At 35.6% G+C, this 18659-nt stretch overlaps 1 protein-coding gene across 2 annotated transcripts in view; it reads right to left on the bottom strand.

Annotated features, from left to right (window-relative positions):
- Window positions 1-974: 974 nt before the first annotated feature.
- ATXN10 (ataxin 10) overlaps window positions 975-18659 on the bottom strand; it is a 96840-nt gene continuing 79155 nt past the window's right edge. For both annotated transcript variants that reach the window (XM_085233068.1, XM_085233079.1), the window contains 2 exons: window positions 17540-17603; window positions 975-1727 (listed from right to left, as the gene is read on the bottom strand). In XM_085233068.1, the coding sequence (XP_085089194.1) occupies window positions 1540-1727; window positions 17540-17603 (252 nt within the window). In that variant the 3' untranslated portion in view covers window positions 975-1539. The remainder of the gene's footprint in view (window positions 1728-17539; window positions 17604-18659) is intronic.

Below are 18659 nucleotides of genomic sequence, written 5' to 3'. Positions count from 1 at the left end.
CATGGCCTTGAAAACCAAAATGTGATGAAAATCTCACTAGATCAAGTTCATAGTTCCATCCATTCAGAATGAATGACATTGAAGTCTTACAGTGAAATTGAGAAGATCTTAGTAACCTGGCTAAACTCCTTATCAGTTTTAAGCAGTAAAATAAATTTCCCAGAGTTCAAAGTACTTTGTATTTTCTTTTTTTTTTCTTTCCATTTTTAAGTACAAAACTGGATTTGAGAAGTGAAGCTGCTGCACGTGGCCCACTGTCTGTTACAAGTAGCTTCAGGACATAACCTTACCTTTCCAGCTGAGAATATGATTAAATTACAAAAACATAAACAATTTAACTTTTCTGGGACCTTTCCGTTTGGACTGAAGATAACCAAATGAAAGCAGTGATACACAACAGCTAGTATCAGTAAGTTGTGATTCTTATTAGGTTGATACGTGGAGGACTACATTTCTTCAATACCAGGGCAAGGTATGGCAAACACAGTGTTAACCTTAACTACTCCCCTTAACCCACTCCCACCCCACCCCCACCAATCCTCCCCTTTCTCAGCCCCCCTTCTTAACCCCCATCTCATTCATGCCACATTCCACAGTGGCAGGGTCCAACAACAATATAGGAGGGTACCCAAAATGAAGAGGCAGGGCCCTCCATTCTTCTGCCTCTCTTGAATTAATTAACTGGAAATGAGTTTTGTCAATGTTTTGGAAAGGCAGAGGGGTGAAAAGAATCTGCTAGAATTAATCACAGTGAGAAACTACCTCTTCAGCAGTCTGCCAGAGTTCAGAAAACCCATGAGAAGTGCAAAATAAAAGGAAAGTGGGCTGACTTACCATCCAAAGGAACAAATAAAATTCAAACAAACACCAAAGTCTCCAAAACAGAGACATGCCCCAGTGCAAAGGAATGTAGCATCTGTTGCCACAACAGCTTCAGCTTTGTTTTTAATATACTTGTCACAAAGACTGAAAGGTATCAAGGCAGAAAACACAATTTATTAACAATTTAATATGCTGAAGGCATGTTTTGTTTAATTCACTAAATATTTACATACATCCAACATTCCACTGTTCTTTATGTAAGGACAGTTATTTAAGCATAATGAGAGAAAACAAACAACTTTCATTGTTTTGCCCTGGTTCAGCACAGATCTTGTAAATATAGAGGGCAAATTGCAAAGAAGTTATTTTAGTTGTGTTTTTAATGATAGTTGCCCTCAGGCTTAGCAAACAAAATTCTAACTCAATAGGTCATATTTAAACTAATGAAACAGGAAAGTAATGACATTTCAACCGTGTGAAAAAGAAGGATTTTTCTCCATAAATTCATCTACCTAGATATATAGAAAAAGCAGACATATCTCTTTGTTTACAACAGGAAGGGAGAACAATTGTATGGCAGTTTCTTCAAGAATGAACAGAACACATCCAGCCAACTGGAACTAAAATTGAAGAAGTCTTGATTGTCTCAGCAGGGAAAACATTTTAAAAGAGAAATCCTCTTTTAATGAATCAACTGTTCTTAATTTTTTTTTTGGTTCATGAAGGCTTTTTTCTGGCAGATCTCAGAATTAACTTCTCATCTTGTTTCTCTATCTGTAAACCCATACTCTCAAGGGCAGAATTATCTGCCAGCCCTTTCTCCTCCATCTGTGCAATAAGCTCTTGGTTTCTCTCATTTTGTTCAGTGAGATTTCGGATAGCGTATACTGCCCACTGGTTCAGAACTGTTGAATAGAGTTAAGGATCATTTTTTAAATTTTTTTTTCTTTTCCATTTTAATTTGTTAACATGTTTCCCCCCACTCCTTCAAACCCAGAAAAACAAAAGAGATCAAGGAAGAAGTAAGATACCTACAGACTATGTCTCTGCACCTAAAAGACTTGCATATGAAGTAATTTACGTTTAAATGTGGTACATCCATTAACTTCAGTCAAGTTTAGTAGGTTTTATCTTGAATAAAAATTTAAAAAGAACACAAATAAACTGCAGGAATTAAAAGGACATTTTAAAAAATAGAATGATAGCTAATTGAACTGTGCTAATAAACTTCTTAATAAGATTAAAATAAAAGATAAAATCATTTACTGTGCTTACAGTCCTAACACCTCAACACTGTACATCCAAGAACTGGCAAACAACATGAACTGTACAGGTACAAGCAAGAAGATGACTGATTACTTTCACTGCAAACGTTGAAGAAATGTAGATAAGGAGAAACACATCCATGCTAACAACTAAAAATAGCGAAAGAATGTGGGAGACACTTAAAATATTTAACCTTTAAAGTTATCTAGATTCAGTTCTTTGCGCCTGGATGATTTTACAACCTTGCCAACATAAAAGATACTATGATCACCAGCAAGTAGTTCCTGCTTGTGTTTAAATGGGCACAAGCTGCAACTCATTCACCTTCTAAGGTGGTCCCTTGAGGCCAGGTTTGAGGCACACATTAGGGACACAGGCAAAGGATTTTAACTCCCAGGATTATCAGTAAGGCATTGTCGAAGTGAACTATAGTGTTCATTTTATGAAGTGTCAGAGTTGTTAGCCCTAATTCTGCAACTGAAAAGCTACGTGATGATATAATCTTTCCCAAGTTACCCATACGGGAGGCAAGCAATTCTGCATCACACAAAAGTGGTTTGCCTGCAGGGCACCAATTATTTAGTACATGTAGCTTCACATCCAGTATAAGAATATGCATAATTTACTCATCTCATTGATGTGTTTTGGGCTGGACAGTGTCTAAGCAGAGAGATGAGATAGTGCTCTTATGGGCATTTGCCAGGGCATGACTGGAGGGGAAAATCAATGGGGGAAGATGGGAATCTCAGCCAAAAGAATAAAATATGCAAATTGGACATTGTTACACAGTCTATCATGATAACATTTGGAAAATCTGCTATTTCTGCACCAGCTACTGCACATGTATTCTTACAACAGTCTATATATTTTCTGTACATATCTTGCACTGAATGTTGTGCCCACCTCAATCCTGGCTCCTCATAACCACAGAAGTAGTTTAATGCCAAAAAATAATAGACTGAAATAAAAAGCCCACAAGGAATCCTTCACAGAGAGAAATGTTTAAATGAAGAGTGTATTGGCCAAACATCAGAGGAAACATACATGCTAGGGAACAATACTGCACTGGCATGCATTAGTGAAATGGTCCCTTGCCCTTTAGCAGTAATTCATAATTACTTAAACATTCACGCAGTGCAAAACTGGAAATCAAAAGTGGTAAAGCAGTAACAAATATAGCACTATTTTTCCAACAGTTTTTCAAACTGAGAATCAATGTATTGTCTTCTGACAGTGTATCACTACTATGGTCAAATGAAAAGACAAGTGCCAAAATATGTAAGTTAGACAAGCAGAATATTTCCACTGAAGATTACATTTGTGTATAAAAAAACCAACAAAATATCATAGAAATCCAATCATACAGAAGGAGAATCTCCTTAATCAGCTTCAATGGAGAGAACAAACTACAGAAAGCTGAAACATGCAATGAATGGAGATGAATAAGCACAAACGGAAAGAGGCTGATACCTATCATTCTTAGCTCTGATTTAGGGCATTTAATGAGTGCCAGAAAGTAACATGAAATTCTTCCAGTGTATTTGAGAAAAATGCTGTCACCCCCATAGCTGTTCTCCTAGGAGAAGATGTAGAATTCTCTGGTGTTCTTAAAACACAACACTGAATTTCACTTGCATAAGAAAATATCTCCCAAAAGAAAAAAAAAATAAATAAAAATAAATTCAAAGACTGATAGTTTTCAATCGTGCAAAGAGCCACCCAGAAAATAAAAAAGTACTTTTTTTTTTTTTTTTTAATTTGTCTTGGGAATACTCCTGCTGCACTGCTAAAATCCACAGCAAAAGATGTTTTCCCATTATCATATCCATTCATGCCTAGATAATATCTAAGACATCCCCATTATTTTATGAACTCTATCAGCATTATGGCATTTATCATTATTGACTACTGTAGCTGAAGCTGCAAAATGGTTTCAATAACGTTTTTCACTCATTCAAAAACTCTTTTCTGTATACAGGTTTTCCATTGTAAATTCAGTCATGAATATGCATGATTTCCCTTGTTCACATGCTGTGTGAGGCTAAGACCTTTGGATGGCTGTGTGCAGAACTAGACAGTCTTAAGTGTCAGCAGAGATTAAAGCTAGTCGCCAGTTAATATTCACATTACCCTCTTGCTCCTCTCCAAAAATAGAGACACACAGAGAAAATTAAACATATTCTAGAGTCTCTAATCCTACCAACAATTTAAGCACTTTATTGTAAGCTCAGCTTTAGAAAGAGAGCTTCTAAAGTTTCCATAGTTACTACAAATAACAGCATGAGCCTGTTTGTTGTGATACAGCATAAAAGAAATGTAGCAAGCACTGTAGATCTGACTGGAGTAATGCTGTCTAGATTTTTCCAGCAGAACATACTGCAGTGTCAAATTAATATTACAGACAAGGAAGTGAAGATTACATCTCTCTATTGCAGTGGAGAGGGCATACAAAAGAAATTAAAATTTAATTTCATTTTTGCAGGAGTTTCACTACTAGACCGTGTTCAGTAAACAAGCAAACATTTGTATACATTTATAGAAATTCTCTTCCAATGCAGTTTAGTACTGTATGCTATGTGATTCCTAAACTATTTTTTACTTATACAAACAATACAGAACCAACTTGTTCTGTGTTCCACACTTGTGTAACAAATCTTCAACCAGCAATTTAAAAATCCACTCTCCTCTGGATCATAACTTCAACTGGCAGGGAGGAGGCAAGCAGGCAGAAAGGAAAGGTGTCTGCCCTAAAGAATAAAAAGTGTTGCTATCTGGAATTAACAAATACAAAAACTATGTCCCATGAATTCTGTAGTAATTTTGCCACTGACTGCAAAAGGGAACTTTTCATAATTCTACTCTTTATTTTCTTATGGACTCTGCTACAACAGGCTGTAAGACCAACCTAGTGCTAGCAATAAAATACTGACTGATTAAGGAGTTACTGACATATGAAAATACAATTGCCTGCTGTCAGGAGCCACTAACCAATACCCTGTTGTGAAGCATTACTGGAGAGGTGCACTTATAAAAAAAAAAAAAAAAACAACTCCACCTTTTCATTCTCATCTCAGGTGGTCAAATTTGCTAAGTCTGTTGTAACCTCCAGGACCTCACTTCTGTTCTGGAAAGGTGATGGAACAATGTGTTTTGTATACTCTCTCCAAGCAATTGGAAGAGAAGGTTATCAGGAGTAGTCAACATGAATTCACCAAGGGGACATCTCTTCTCAGTGCTGTGTAGCAGCAAGAGAAAGAGTAATGGCCTAGAAGTTGAACATAGGAAGTTCTGTACTAACATGTGGAAGAACTTCTGTACATTAAGGATGATGGAGCACTGAAACAGGTTACCCTGAGAGGCTGTGGAGTGGAATAATCAAGATCTGTCTGGATGCCTACCAGTAAGACTTTTTGTAGAGTACCTGCTTTAACAGGGGGCTGAACTCAATGATCTACTGAGGTCCCTTCCAACTCCTGCAATTCTGTGATTCTGTGATCTCTACGAATTGTTCTGTAAAATAGTATGGATTCTACAGATGAAAAAGAGTGGACATAATTATTAATGAGTTTTGAATCTGATTTGGTAGATAAGCATGAATACATAAGTAATGCTGAAAGTACTTTGCTTGAAAAAGAAAGGAAATAAGTTCTCAAGCAAGTTCAGTATTATCATTAACTGATATAGGACATTAAAGAATAGGGGCAAGGAGACTGAAATATGTACTTCGTTCTTCTTAAGTTCTCTTGATGTTTATTATTTCTGAGAATTTCTATATGTAACATAATTGGTGGAGGCCTGATATGCTACATAGTTCAGATACTTTTATTTGTTTCAATGTGCTATGACTGACCACATGTAGTAGATAGTCATGATTTTGGTCCCTCACTGTCAGACAAATCGCTTACAAACTTCTACAAGTCTCTTCCTATTGGGGATTTTAGTAGTTTTTTGCAGTACTAGAAGCTGTAGAAAATGACATCAACTTCTTAAAACTTTTCCTTGATCTGTAAATAAGTTTTATGCCAGTTTAAGACATTACCTGAAAAAAGTAATCAGAGAAAACATAAAGATCTAAGGATCTTAATATATTTACTTATTTTGAAGAAGTTATATAATATTTTTGGAGCACATGTTTGGGACTCCATTTATTCCTGACATTTGATTATCACCATCAGAAAACTTTAGGAATTCAGTCTATGCAAACTTGGAATATTCTGCCTAGAAGCTATAACAGAAAGCCCTAAATATTTTGGTTGTTGCATTTTTACTTAGCAGATTCCACAGCATTCAACACCATCCATGTCTGTAGTTGACACATCCTGAATTCAAAAGCTGGAAACAGGCAGTGCCTTATCAGCCAGGAATGTCCTTCCCTTCATCCTGCTTGACCTGGCTCTTGCAAAGAGTACATCAAACTCATCTCATACAGCAGCCTCAAAGGTGGAGGTACACTGGATGCTGTAAGAGGCATTTATTCCTGATCTGTATCATGGAACTGAGAGCAGAGGTTCAATTTCACTGCAATTCTCATTTGCTCATAGGTCAGTAGGAGAGTTGGACCATCCACCTCCAAGCCAGCTTCAATCTTGACCACTATGTGGCAGCAAAGCTTTGCTGGAAATGCACTATTAAGGTGCCTCCAGACAGCCCTGCCCTTCTTTTCCACCTCCTCCTCAGTGGGAGGGAAGGAGCAGACCGGTACAAGCACTTCAAGTCCAAACCCACCTCCATGATTTATTTAGATTAAGAAAGAAAGCCTACCCACAAAAATCTGACCTAAGGTTTACAGTTAGAATTCCACTCTGTAGAATAATACAATCTTGCCAGAGCAAGATCTCAAATTATACAATTTCAGAAGAGATCAATGGGCCAAACTACCAAATAGTTTCAATATTAGGACTGTCTGTAATTCACAGTCTAAAGAAATTAAGAAACATCTGTAGGAGAAAATAATTGCACACTGCATATTTTCTGTTCCCCAGTCTTCCAGCAGCAATTTTTTCCTTTACCAAACACCGTCTTCTTATAGCTACCTATACTTCTACCAGTCTCCAAACATCCTACCTGTTAGCTGTTTCTTAAAACATGCCTTGCGGTATGCAGTTTCCTTTAAAATAGAGCTGATGTACTATGTATAATAAGCAGATAGGCATGTTATAGCTCATCTGTAACTTCCAGTGAAATTTAATCCAACTAAACAGCTATGGCCAACAATTTAAGACTCGAACGGACAGTTACTAATCTTTAGTCCAACACTTCTGCAAATAATACAGACCACTGAAATTTAAGGCACTCTTGAAATTGAGCCTGTCAATTCTGCTTTATTCATATTTTTAATGTATTTTTCTGAAAGATATCCAGTACTGACTGGGAGATTTCACTGAATCCTTAATATTCCACTGGCTAAATCATTACAGTCTGAGATTTCTTTACAGTTCAGGCTTTTTCAAACACTAATTTTTATTATGGATTTGAAAAGCAACAACAACAACAACACAAATCTTGATCACAGTGATCAGTACAGATCTTTTTTATGAACTAAGCACAGAAACTGAGGAAGACAAAAGATGCTTTCCTACATTCTTGACCCCTCTTCCTTCCATTTGTATTTTTCAGCGCTTCTTCTGAAGCTCAGGCACTGGGGTTATATGACAAATTATGCCAAAATTTGCTATATGGCTACAAAGGCAACACCAGCTGCCTGCTCCTTTCAGCTTTTTCTGAGTAATTTCATTAAAATGAAAAAGAAAACCTTAAAACATCCAGGTGCCCCCTTAGCATTGCCCTCAAAAATAGAGTTCTAGCTCTTCATGTTATTTGGAAATACTTTTCCAGCACCACTTAACAATGCAATGGACAAATCCAGATTTTGAGACTCTTTCTTTCAGGGCTTGCTTGTCTGCTTTTAGTTACACACAGCCCACATCAGCGATGGCCAGATAATTGGTACCCGATATTCATTAAACTGATGTATACTACTTCAGTAATTTGACTTACTAGAGAAATTATATAGATTTTTTTTCCACCTGTTTCACTTGTATTTCTAGGTTAGCAGATCATACAAGATACCATTGAAAAGTTTAATATATCCAAGCTGCTTATATGTATGTTTTTATGTTTGTCAGCTAAGAAACATTTAATCCATATTCTGTGTGGCTCCTTTCATTCTTTGCAGGACTTAAAAGGAGAATGTCAACACACCTTAGCACACTAAGAAATTAAACACAATTTCTGTCAATTGCTATGAAGCTACTAAAGCCATATTACATACTTAGTTACATCAAGCTATGTTTTGACATTATTTTAATAATGTCTTATGCAACAACTTAATTTTTTTTTGTAAATGTAAGCCATAACCTCTACTTTGTGACACTTTTTCCTATACTCAAACTTGTAAGACTAGCTTAAGACCATGAATATGACACATTCATTTTCACTGCTTAGACTGCCCATTTAAAAAAAAAATATGACTTATTTTTAAAAGAAACTCATAATTTATGAGGTATGAGTAAATAAATCACCTCTTTTAAAACAGAAAGAATCACACTCTTGATACATTTCAAGCTAATACACTACAGTTACTATATTCTTAAAGACTGTTCTACTACACTACTCTTGTTTTAAGAATTCATGATAACTAAGCTGAAGTACTAGTTATCTATAACAGGTACTAGAGAGTTAGGAAATAGGTACACTAAGAAGAAAAAGCTTCAATTATCATTACATGTTCAAAATGCCTCAGCTTAGCTTCTTTTCCCAAGTACAGAAAGAAAAAATTAAAATCCCATTATGTTGAAACTCATGAATCAAATAACTACTAAAATTTACTGCAAGCACTGAGGCTTAAAGAACTGAAGCTGGGGGGATGGTAATTGTGTTAACAAACTCAACAGATACCAGGAAGAGTGTGGTCATTTTAAATTTCCTTAGACATACAAACAAATAAGCTCCACCCATACATAGACATACATTCATGCACATTTGTATGTATACATACAGAAATAAACAGCTTTTCTAAAACCCTTATTAAAATGGAAATTAAAGAGGTCAAATAGAATTTTAAACAATCTTGCACTAGACTAGAAAAAACACCTTAACATGTGAAATGCAGTCAAGATAACTCTAATCTATATTTTTGAAAACTAAGAAAGTGAGATAAGCAGAATCACAATTTGGATAGAAGCTTTTTCTATTTGTAATAGATATTCAACTACATGTGTAGATTCAACAAGGATCTCTATGCCTACCCACTTTTCAGCATAGTACTCAAGTATTTTATTGAATAAGGGCTTCTGAATAATGCAGGTGGCCTAACTCCCACCCTAATGCTTTCAGTAATTTCAAATGTCACTTTATGACAAACAAAACAACGAAGGTAAATGAAACTCCACTTCCAGTCTCAGATATTAGATGACATCCAGCGTGCGTCTAAAAATAACATCAGTCAAATCAATGGGTGTTTTGAAAGATGCAATGAATTATAACCAACTAAGCTTTTTCCATCATGTTTTGCAGATAGCCACTGGCCACCATTACAAATGCTGTGATCTCAAGAAATGTCAGCATTTCCTTGAAGAAAGAAACACTAAGAGATAAGAACAAATCATCAGGGTAAGTGGGGACTGCAAAAATACTCTGTGAGACAGAAAGCAAAGGTAAGATTTTGGAAAACATTTTGGAAATTGAAAGAACAAAGACTATGCAAAGATCCAGGGAAAAGAAGGAAAAAGATAAAAGGATCAGGAAGAAGATACGTAAGACAACGCATTCACCAGCTGAAATTACAGACTGTTTTAACAATAGTGACAGATAATGGAACAACTGAAAAATGTCAAAATAAAGATATTATGTAGAGCATAATTACATAGTGTAATTATGTAAAAATACAATAATTAGCCATATTACATCTGAATATTTTTTTGGAGGCATGCAAAAAAATGACATCAAGAAGAAGGACTGAAATACGGAAAGGCAGTTGTAGGAGGCATTCCATCCTAAGCAATATTTTTGAACCATTCTTAGGTTTATTTAAACAAACAAACAGAACAAACAAAAAACACCTTCAGGACTCAAATTTCTAGTGCTCTGTCTCAACTCAAGAGAATTTTTTTAAAGTCTACAGAAAAATTATGCAAGCTGTTTGAGCTATAAAAACAACAACAAAAAATATTTTATTTGTTTGTTTATTTATTTTGTGCTCTTGGTAACTAAAGATCTGCATTCTTTCAAAAACTCAAGCCTATCATGGATTTCAGTCCACCAAGAGGATTAGGATGGAAGATAAATATGACAATATTTCATTTAGAAATAGAATTATTAACTTTTAATTCTTTATTTTTAAATGCTTGAGTTGATGCTTACATAGATCACTCTTTTCAAGGGATTACAAGTATTTTAATATGACACTTGAAAGAGCCTTCTTGCATTCTTATAGCTCTGTTAAACATTCTCCAGCACACACTTATTATTGATGACAGTTGTCATTTGCTGCAAGTGGGTAGAAGTAAAATACTAAGGAACAGACTTCATATTTGCATGCTGTCAAATCTGCTTTAGTATTTTATGTATCCTCAAGAAAACTAACACTAACTTCCCTATGAAATTTGTATTTAACTATTCTCACAAATCATTTGTGAAATTAAGGAATCAGCAATTTGAAATATGCCACTGTTAAACGCCCAAACAAGTTTAATCTATTAACAGTTCTCAAAGAAAAAACTTCTATAAATTAATTCTGAGAGTTTGGGGATTTTTTTTAGCTATCTTCTATGAGAGTTGCGTGTTAGCCAAAAACCCCAATGTGCTTGGCAACTGTGAACTAATTAAGACATCATAATGCAGCATCAATTTCATTTACCAGGAAAGTACCTTTATATGCTCTAAAGAATTCAAGAAAGTCATGTTATATATGAAATGAAGCTAGAAATTTGATACCAGAATTGTAACTACCAATTTTCTTCCCCAATCAAAAAGTTGAGAAACAAAGGAGACAGAACTTTCATTTCCCAGACAATCTCACTCACTACATTCCTTCTGTGGTCTTATATTAAGGAGGACTTTCTGTTTAAAAAGAAAAGAAGAAACCTTATTACTGAGCCAGCCAATTGATGTGGAACATCTCACAAGAAAACCCTACATTTTTTGTTCTCAACCTGAAGTAGTTATTTTTCCTCTGACAAAATAAATATTTCAGAAGTGCACACTGAGTCAGAAATTAAATCAACCAAATATAAAGATTAAGCAGTTTTTTTTCTTGGTTCTTTTTGTTACCTCTAGGTGGGTTCTTTTCCAATGAATTTTCAAAATATAGAAAAGATAGACAGTGGTTAAGACATGGAAGTTACATTCCAACTCTTCAGATGGGAAGTCAATGTCAAGAGTGATTCAAAGAAGGATTAAGTTACACAAATGCCTTCTGGGCCCTTTTCAACAGACCTTGATCTTGCCTCTTTATAAAAGTCCCACTTCGGACTTTACTCAATATCGTATTAAAAAAAAACAACAGAACACAACACTCTACTTATGATGGAATCCACACTTCTTTGGTCCCCTAACACTTCTGTAAGAACAAGACCAGCTACTTGCAATGCTCCTTTCCTGAGTGCAAAGATCCCCATGTGCATAGTGACAGAAATAGGCACTGGTGGGCAGATGACCTTCACAACTAAAACCAAAAGCATCACTGAGGAATAGTTTGAAGTTTGAAGAAGTGAGAAGTTTGAAGCCTCTTGGGAATCATTTACAAAGTGGGCCCACTACAGCTGCTACAGAATCCATTATCATACAACACTAAAGGACTCCCCTGTGTACCATGTAGACCCCGTAGGCTCCATTAGTATCTAACAAAATACAGCTACAAAGAATTCACAGCAACTTGCAGAAACATGATGTCATCTGCTGAATAAGGTGAAAGAAATAAGCCCCTCTCAGAGACTGTACTTGCTCAGAGAATAAACCATACTTTCACCTGTTCTAACTTCTAGTCTGCCTAGTTCGTCTGAATATAAAACACAAAAAGGAACCTGAAGTTTCTGTATATGCCATTAACTAGAAATTCTCCATGCATTCCAGGGATTTAAAAAAGAACTGTCAGCATGTGGGAGTTCAATTGGATTGAACCAGAGTATGCCACTACAGTAATTTCTTCTTGCTTGACAATTTTAATTTTCAGTTTATTTCCACCTATAGTAGTCAGCTGCTATTCAGATGCTATTAGCTATTGTCTCTGGCAATATGAACCTAAAGGGCCAGGTCAACAAGTTTCTGCTCTTCAACTGTGCTGACAAGTCCCAATTTTTTTTACTGCCCATCTGTAGCTCCTTAGCCACTGTGGGGACACTAAAAACTGAGCCACTACTACCTTTTTGTTAAAGTCACAATGACAACCAGCACTGGTTTAGAGCAATTAAGATGCTCATAGTGTTCTATATCAGAGGATCAGGGTTGCAGCAGCAGCAGCCTGCGATAAGAAAAAATACAGCCCTCTGCAAAAGAACACAATTCTTTTTAGCCCAAGCAGACTTCAGACTTACGCACCAAAGCAGCTGTCTATGGGATGAGGACAAGGGTAATTTCTTTCAAATGGACAGAACTTGACAGGCTGTGGAGACTTTTCATCAGTAGTTGAGTTCTTTTGCATTGACCATATCCACTGAAATAATGTTGTTTTATGTATGGCATGAAAATACAGTCAAATAGTTCATTTTAATATGGTGAATGCAGAGGCAGTGCCTAAAGCAAGCTTTCCAGAGAAAGATAACCATTACCGATATAATATTCTGCTGTCTTTTCTTCCTGGACAAAAAAGGATAGCCACATTTACATGAAAATGCTCAACTATGTCATGATTTACTCTAAAAAGTCAACTTTGCTTTCTGCTGGCTTCTATTCAGCAGTGAGGCTTTTTCACTGTATGTGGCTTGTTTTACGTGGTACTCTGTAACTCAGAAATAAAATGTCTGTCAGTTCCCCCTGAAGTTTTTGCTGGCAACTCACAAAAACAAATGACCATTGTTGTAGAGCATAGCAACTGGATTTCTTCTAATTTCAGCTGAGTTTCATGAACCACAATTATACCTGTCTATATATTGCTGTCATCAAGTCAGAAGTATTTTCTAACTCTTAGATGACTTTCAGATTGAATATAAATATCAAACTAAAGCTTATGGAAGGAAGATCTGAAAATTAACTTCTTTTGCTACATTTTCATTCACAATTCAAATTACTCAAACTAAGGACTAAAGTCTATGTATGGATTTTCACAGTAGCCACAGGTTCCCCTTTCACTAATGCTGAATATTTTTATTGCTGAATCAAAGCCAGCTGGGTGTTTACTCATACAAGTAAAATTATGTGCGTGCACATACCACACAACAATATCTTTTTTTTTTTTTCCTAAGTATGACTGCACTTTGACTGACAGAAAAACATACCTGATTAGGGTTAACATAACATAGACACCTACAGAAGATCAATTCCAATTAACTTCTGTCACAAAATCAATGTATTAAAAACTGACTAAAGGAATCTCATAACTTTAAGACTGGTAAGCAATCCCCCAAAATCAAAGTATTATATTTTCAAAACTGCATTTCACTTCTCATCTTCAAATTTTACCACTAACTAGCAGTTACTACATTGCAGTATTCTGAATGCAATGACCATTTGTAAATTTGCAATAAATATTTTTAAGGGCAGTCATTACATTTTAAAAATAAAGACGCATGCCTGTGTACTACTCCTGGATGAGCCTAAATGTCAGGAAGATGCGAAAAACAGAGAACAACTTTCAGAGAGTGCCACGGTTAGTTAAGGTAAACTGAAATGCCTTCAGTAATAAACATCTATTTTTGGATGCTGAGGATCAGCAGTACTTTGATCAGAATGGGCTAGCCTCCTTCCTTGTGCTAAGCAACTGGTACCTGTGAAAGTTCAGAAATGAAACTGGAAGGAGCAGTAAGAGATGAGAAAAAGATAGTGAATGAGGAGATGGGCCCTTATCTGATACTAGCATCTGTCAGATATGAGGAAGATGATGGCTAAGGGAGCAGAATAAAAGACATTTTATTCTAGACACCAAAATATGAATTCAAATTGAAAAAAGCTGAAGTAATGCAAAAATATCAACTGAACTTCAGCTAGTAATTTTATAAGTAATGAACTTCCTGGTATTTCTATGCACATTACAAAGTTGTTCAAGAACTCAAAGGATGCAATTTTATAGTAATGACAGGTTTACATAGGAATTTATTTTAAGATAAGAGCAGACCCATTTCCTCTTTCAGTGTGCTTCCATATGCAAAAAATAAAAAGATTTATTAAATAAGAGTTCTCCTCTCGGAAGTAATAAAGGGCTCTTAAAATCTAACATGGCAGTTCATCTTTTCCTGATGAACTGCATATTGTAGGAAAATGATTTTTTTTCTACCCAGAAAAGGTTTGTATCATTTATTCCACATTTACATCTTTCTTTAGAAGATTTTGTAGGTATGATTTGGAGGCAGAACTCAATAAAGTCTTCAAAATCAGCGCATTTACTTTGTTCTATGTAGAAAATCTAACAACATCTTAGATACTGAGCTAGGATGTCTTCAAAACAGACAAAGCTCAAATAAAAATGTGCATTTATGCAGAGCTTTAGGAGAAAATACAAAATGTTCTTATATTAAAGGAAACTAGCTGAAGCTTTTCCAGCCATTTTTACAAAAGGAGACACAAGCAACATAGCCTGAAACCACAAACACAGGCACTAGGAAAAAAAGAATATAAAGGAAAGTTTCTGGACATGACTTCCTAAAGAAACCCATGTTGAACAGCCATAGAATGACTTCCCTTCCTTGCAGCATTCTACATCCTCTTGGTAGGTGAGTGATTGTATTCAATTTTCAGCAACTCTCTCAACATCTAGCTCAAGAGATGTCTATATACTTTCTTTTAAGAAATATTCCTTGAAAGGAGACAAAATACATTCACTCTGGATTGCAAGATTACAATGCGGGTATGTTTCAATTTTAAGCAAGTATGCTTTCAAATCAGTAAAAGCACTGTTCTGTTTCACAAGCACCACAAAATGGGTTTGCTCCAGGCAGAACTGAGTGCTAAGAGTGAGATGGGAATTACTCAAATCTCTTCAGATGAATGCTATGCAATGCAATGGAGCTGGACACCTACATACTACTGAGGCCTTGGTTTATGGTATCTGGAAGAATCCGAACATTCTAAGAAGCAGATAAAAGCTGAGTTGGATACAGACAGCTCAGTACACAGCAGACAAGGAATGCTAAGAGGCAGAAGAGAAGCAGGGAAGCAATAAATTCAAGCAGCACAGCACTGTTTGGAATAACTTCATGCCAAAACAATAAATGCAGTAGCCAGAAACTGTTCTCCAAAAGCTGACAAAGCAAATTTTGCCACAGCAGGCTAGTCTCTACTCTGCCCAAGTGCTACTACATTTTCACATACCTGTAAATTGTATGCTATGGATCAGTGATGAAAGCTCATATTAAGATGTGTCACTATGTTTAGTAAGCCGTTAAAACCAATTAAGTGAAGTTTTAACTTCTGGCAAGAAGTTTATAGTTCAGCCATAAAATGCTGGCTTGTACCAGAAGTTGTAAGAACTTTGACAATTTAGTAAAAGCTCCCATGGTATTTTATTTTCTTTTCACTCAAGACTGTAAATTACAGTTCTACTCTTTGAAGGCCTCAAATTTATCCTCTTTTTCTAACAGCTAAAATGAAAAATTAGTCATAGAAAGATTCCAAAAGTTGCTGCAGGGCTGTGCTTTCCAGCAAAGGAACAGTCACTCGGGATCAGAACTTCTTACTATGTTTATTCAGGGCTGCTCTTTCGTTTGGAGAAGGATAATGGGATCCTGTTCCTTTTGCAACCCAGCAGTGCCTCTTTCTAGAATGGGAACAGGGAAGTACTGCTCTACTGATCAGTGTACTGTTAGACACACTGCCAAGATTCTCTCTGCAGTAAATGTGATTAACATAAAAACATTACACATAAAGCAAGCAGTGATAAATTGATGGACACTTCACATTCATTACTTCTCCTCCTACCCTTTTATGACATATTTATATGCAGATGATGTTCTACATCGTCTACATATCATCTATCTATCTACATCATGTATGGAAACATTTTCACAACTTTTCCTTTTTTTAATGATACTTGTTAAAAGGGAGCTTTTTCATAAAAAGTACAGAATGGTTTGGATTGGAAGAGACCTTAATGACCATCTAGTTCAAAATTCCTGACATAAGGTGGGACACCTCTCAGTGGACTCAGGTTGCCCAGGGGCCCATCCAACCTGGCCATGAATGCCTCTAGGGATGGAGCATTCACAGCTTTTCTGGGCAACCTGTTCACAGATCACCCTCTCTACACATGGTAAATAATCTTTTCCCATATATCTAATCTAAATCTCCTCTCCTTTAGTTTAAAAGCAGTACCCCTTGTTCTATGTAGTGAAGCCTCTACAAAGTCTCCCTGGAGCCTACTCTTCTCTCGGCTGAAAAACTCCAACTCTGACTGTCAATAGGACAAGTGGTCCAGCTCTCTGACCATCTTCATAGCCCTCTTCCGGACACACATTTCAGTTAAAAAACAACAAATATGTCATTAGTTCAGTATGGGAAAGCTAACATTACTTTAAAATTGGAAAGGCACTTGATTTCCAGATGCATTTATCAGAATCTTATACAGAACTAATGATTAGCTGACAGAAAACAACTACTCTAGTTAACACACCAGCAAGACTACAATGCAGTTCATGAACAGATGGATAAAACAGTCCAGTTAATAGTTGTCCATTTTCAATGTGAACTTATTTCCCTCCAACAACTCTGTCTTAGACAGACTGCTCTTAAACTCCAGAAGAAAAAAAACCAACAAAAATGAGGAACTATGTTGTTTATATTAAAATCTACTCAACATTTCAATAACCCGCATCATTAATACTCTTAATTACACACATTATCATTTTGTAGCTTGCTGGCTGTGTCTCCATGCTTAGAGTAAGCTCTCCACAGTCACATTTAATAAGTGAATTCAATTGATTTACTATAGCTTATTGAATAGATTTCAGTTGAAACAAGAACTCCCAAGATCAGACACAACAATCAAATACATTCTTAATTCAGAGTTCTATAACAATCAGCTGTCTCAATTTACATTTGTAAAACAGTAATATTCATTATTTTAAGAAGTAGAGTATAACTATGTTTCAACTTACTTAATGTCCAGTTAATGAAAGCATCTTCATGAATTCACTCACTTTTGAACCAAGCAATAAAAATAAGCTACAAACTACTGAGGTTAGTAAGACTTAGATACTGAGTGAAAGCAATGTTGACATGCTTACATTTAACTCTTCACCTTCTTTCTTTCACTTTTCTAAAATGTGTCATATTTAATATATTAGAATTCTTCCATAAAGGATACAAGGATTGTTGTCATCAATGCTGCAGTTGTCTAGAATCAGTGGGATGCCATCCAACTCATAAACCTAAAATAAACGCAAAAGCTTAAATTAACAGATTGTCAATAATACTAATGATATTTCACACCAAAAATAAAGCAAAAATGTGAAAGTGATGTTTGCTTCACTAAAAATATTAAACGTAAAAACTAAATTGAAGAGTAAAAAAAGATATCATTAGCAGTAAGTATAAAACAATAGTAATGAAAACAGATGTTAACTTATCAGTCTTCTTTCATCTACCACATATTTGACTGAGGTATTTTTCCATCCAAGTTCTGTCATATGCTTATTATGCTGAGCCAGAGAATCTACACTTACTGACAGGCAATGTTTGCTTTCTGGAAGAAAAATGAAAAGCTACTGGGTGGAAAAAAAAATAGGAAAAAAGTTGTAAAATACAAATGCGGAACTGCTTGTCTTGCTCATCTACACACAGCCTTCAAATATGCCACCTGCATATACCTAAGCACAAATTCTTTGTATCAAATGAGAGCCACCAACTATATTTCCTTTGATAAGGTCTTCACCGTACTAAAGCAAACAAAGATGAGATCTATTATTTTTCATTTTATATATATACAAATGTGAATTCACAAACATCATCAAACATTCATGTTTGTGGATATGTAATAGTACAGAGTTCTTATGGATTCATACACCAATACGTACCATCTTATCAACAACTTAGGGCAAGCTGATCCTAACTAAATATGTATAGCGTAGTTATTTTAAGAAAAATATACTCCATAAGAAATTTATCTATTATTTCAAGATGTACTGCAGTACCATACATCATCATGCACATTTGTAGGCTTAGGAAAGGTTACCAATTTAAACAAAAACCTGTTCTAAATTATCTGCAAAATTTCAACCTTCAAATATCTTCTTAGAACATATGAGCATTTATTTTGAAAATAGAAAACCAGTGATATTTTAATAAGACTTGATCCTGTGATGATTGTTTATGTTTATACTTATATATTTTTAATATTCTTTAAACTTGTTTAAACTGTCTGGACATGGTCCTTGGCAACCTGTTCTAGGCAAACTTGAACAGAGGGTCCGGACAAGAGGTCCCTC

The sequence above is a fragment of the Meleagris gallopavo genome, chromosome 1 (assembly GCF_905368555.1).
Source record: "Meleagris gallopavo chromosome 1, MGAL_WU_HG_1.1, whole genome shotgun sequence".
Taxonomy (NCBI): Eukaryota; Metazoa; Chordata; class Aves; order Galliformes; family Phasianidae; genus Meleagris; species Meleagris gallopavo.
The sequence above is the reverse complement of the archived record's forward strand: the minus strand, read 5'-3'. Positions and strand labels throughout refer to the sequence as shown.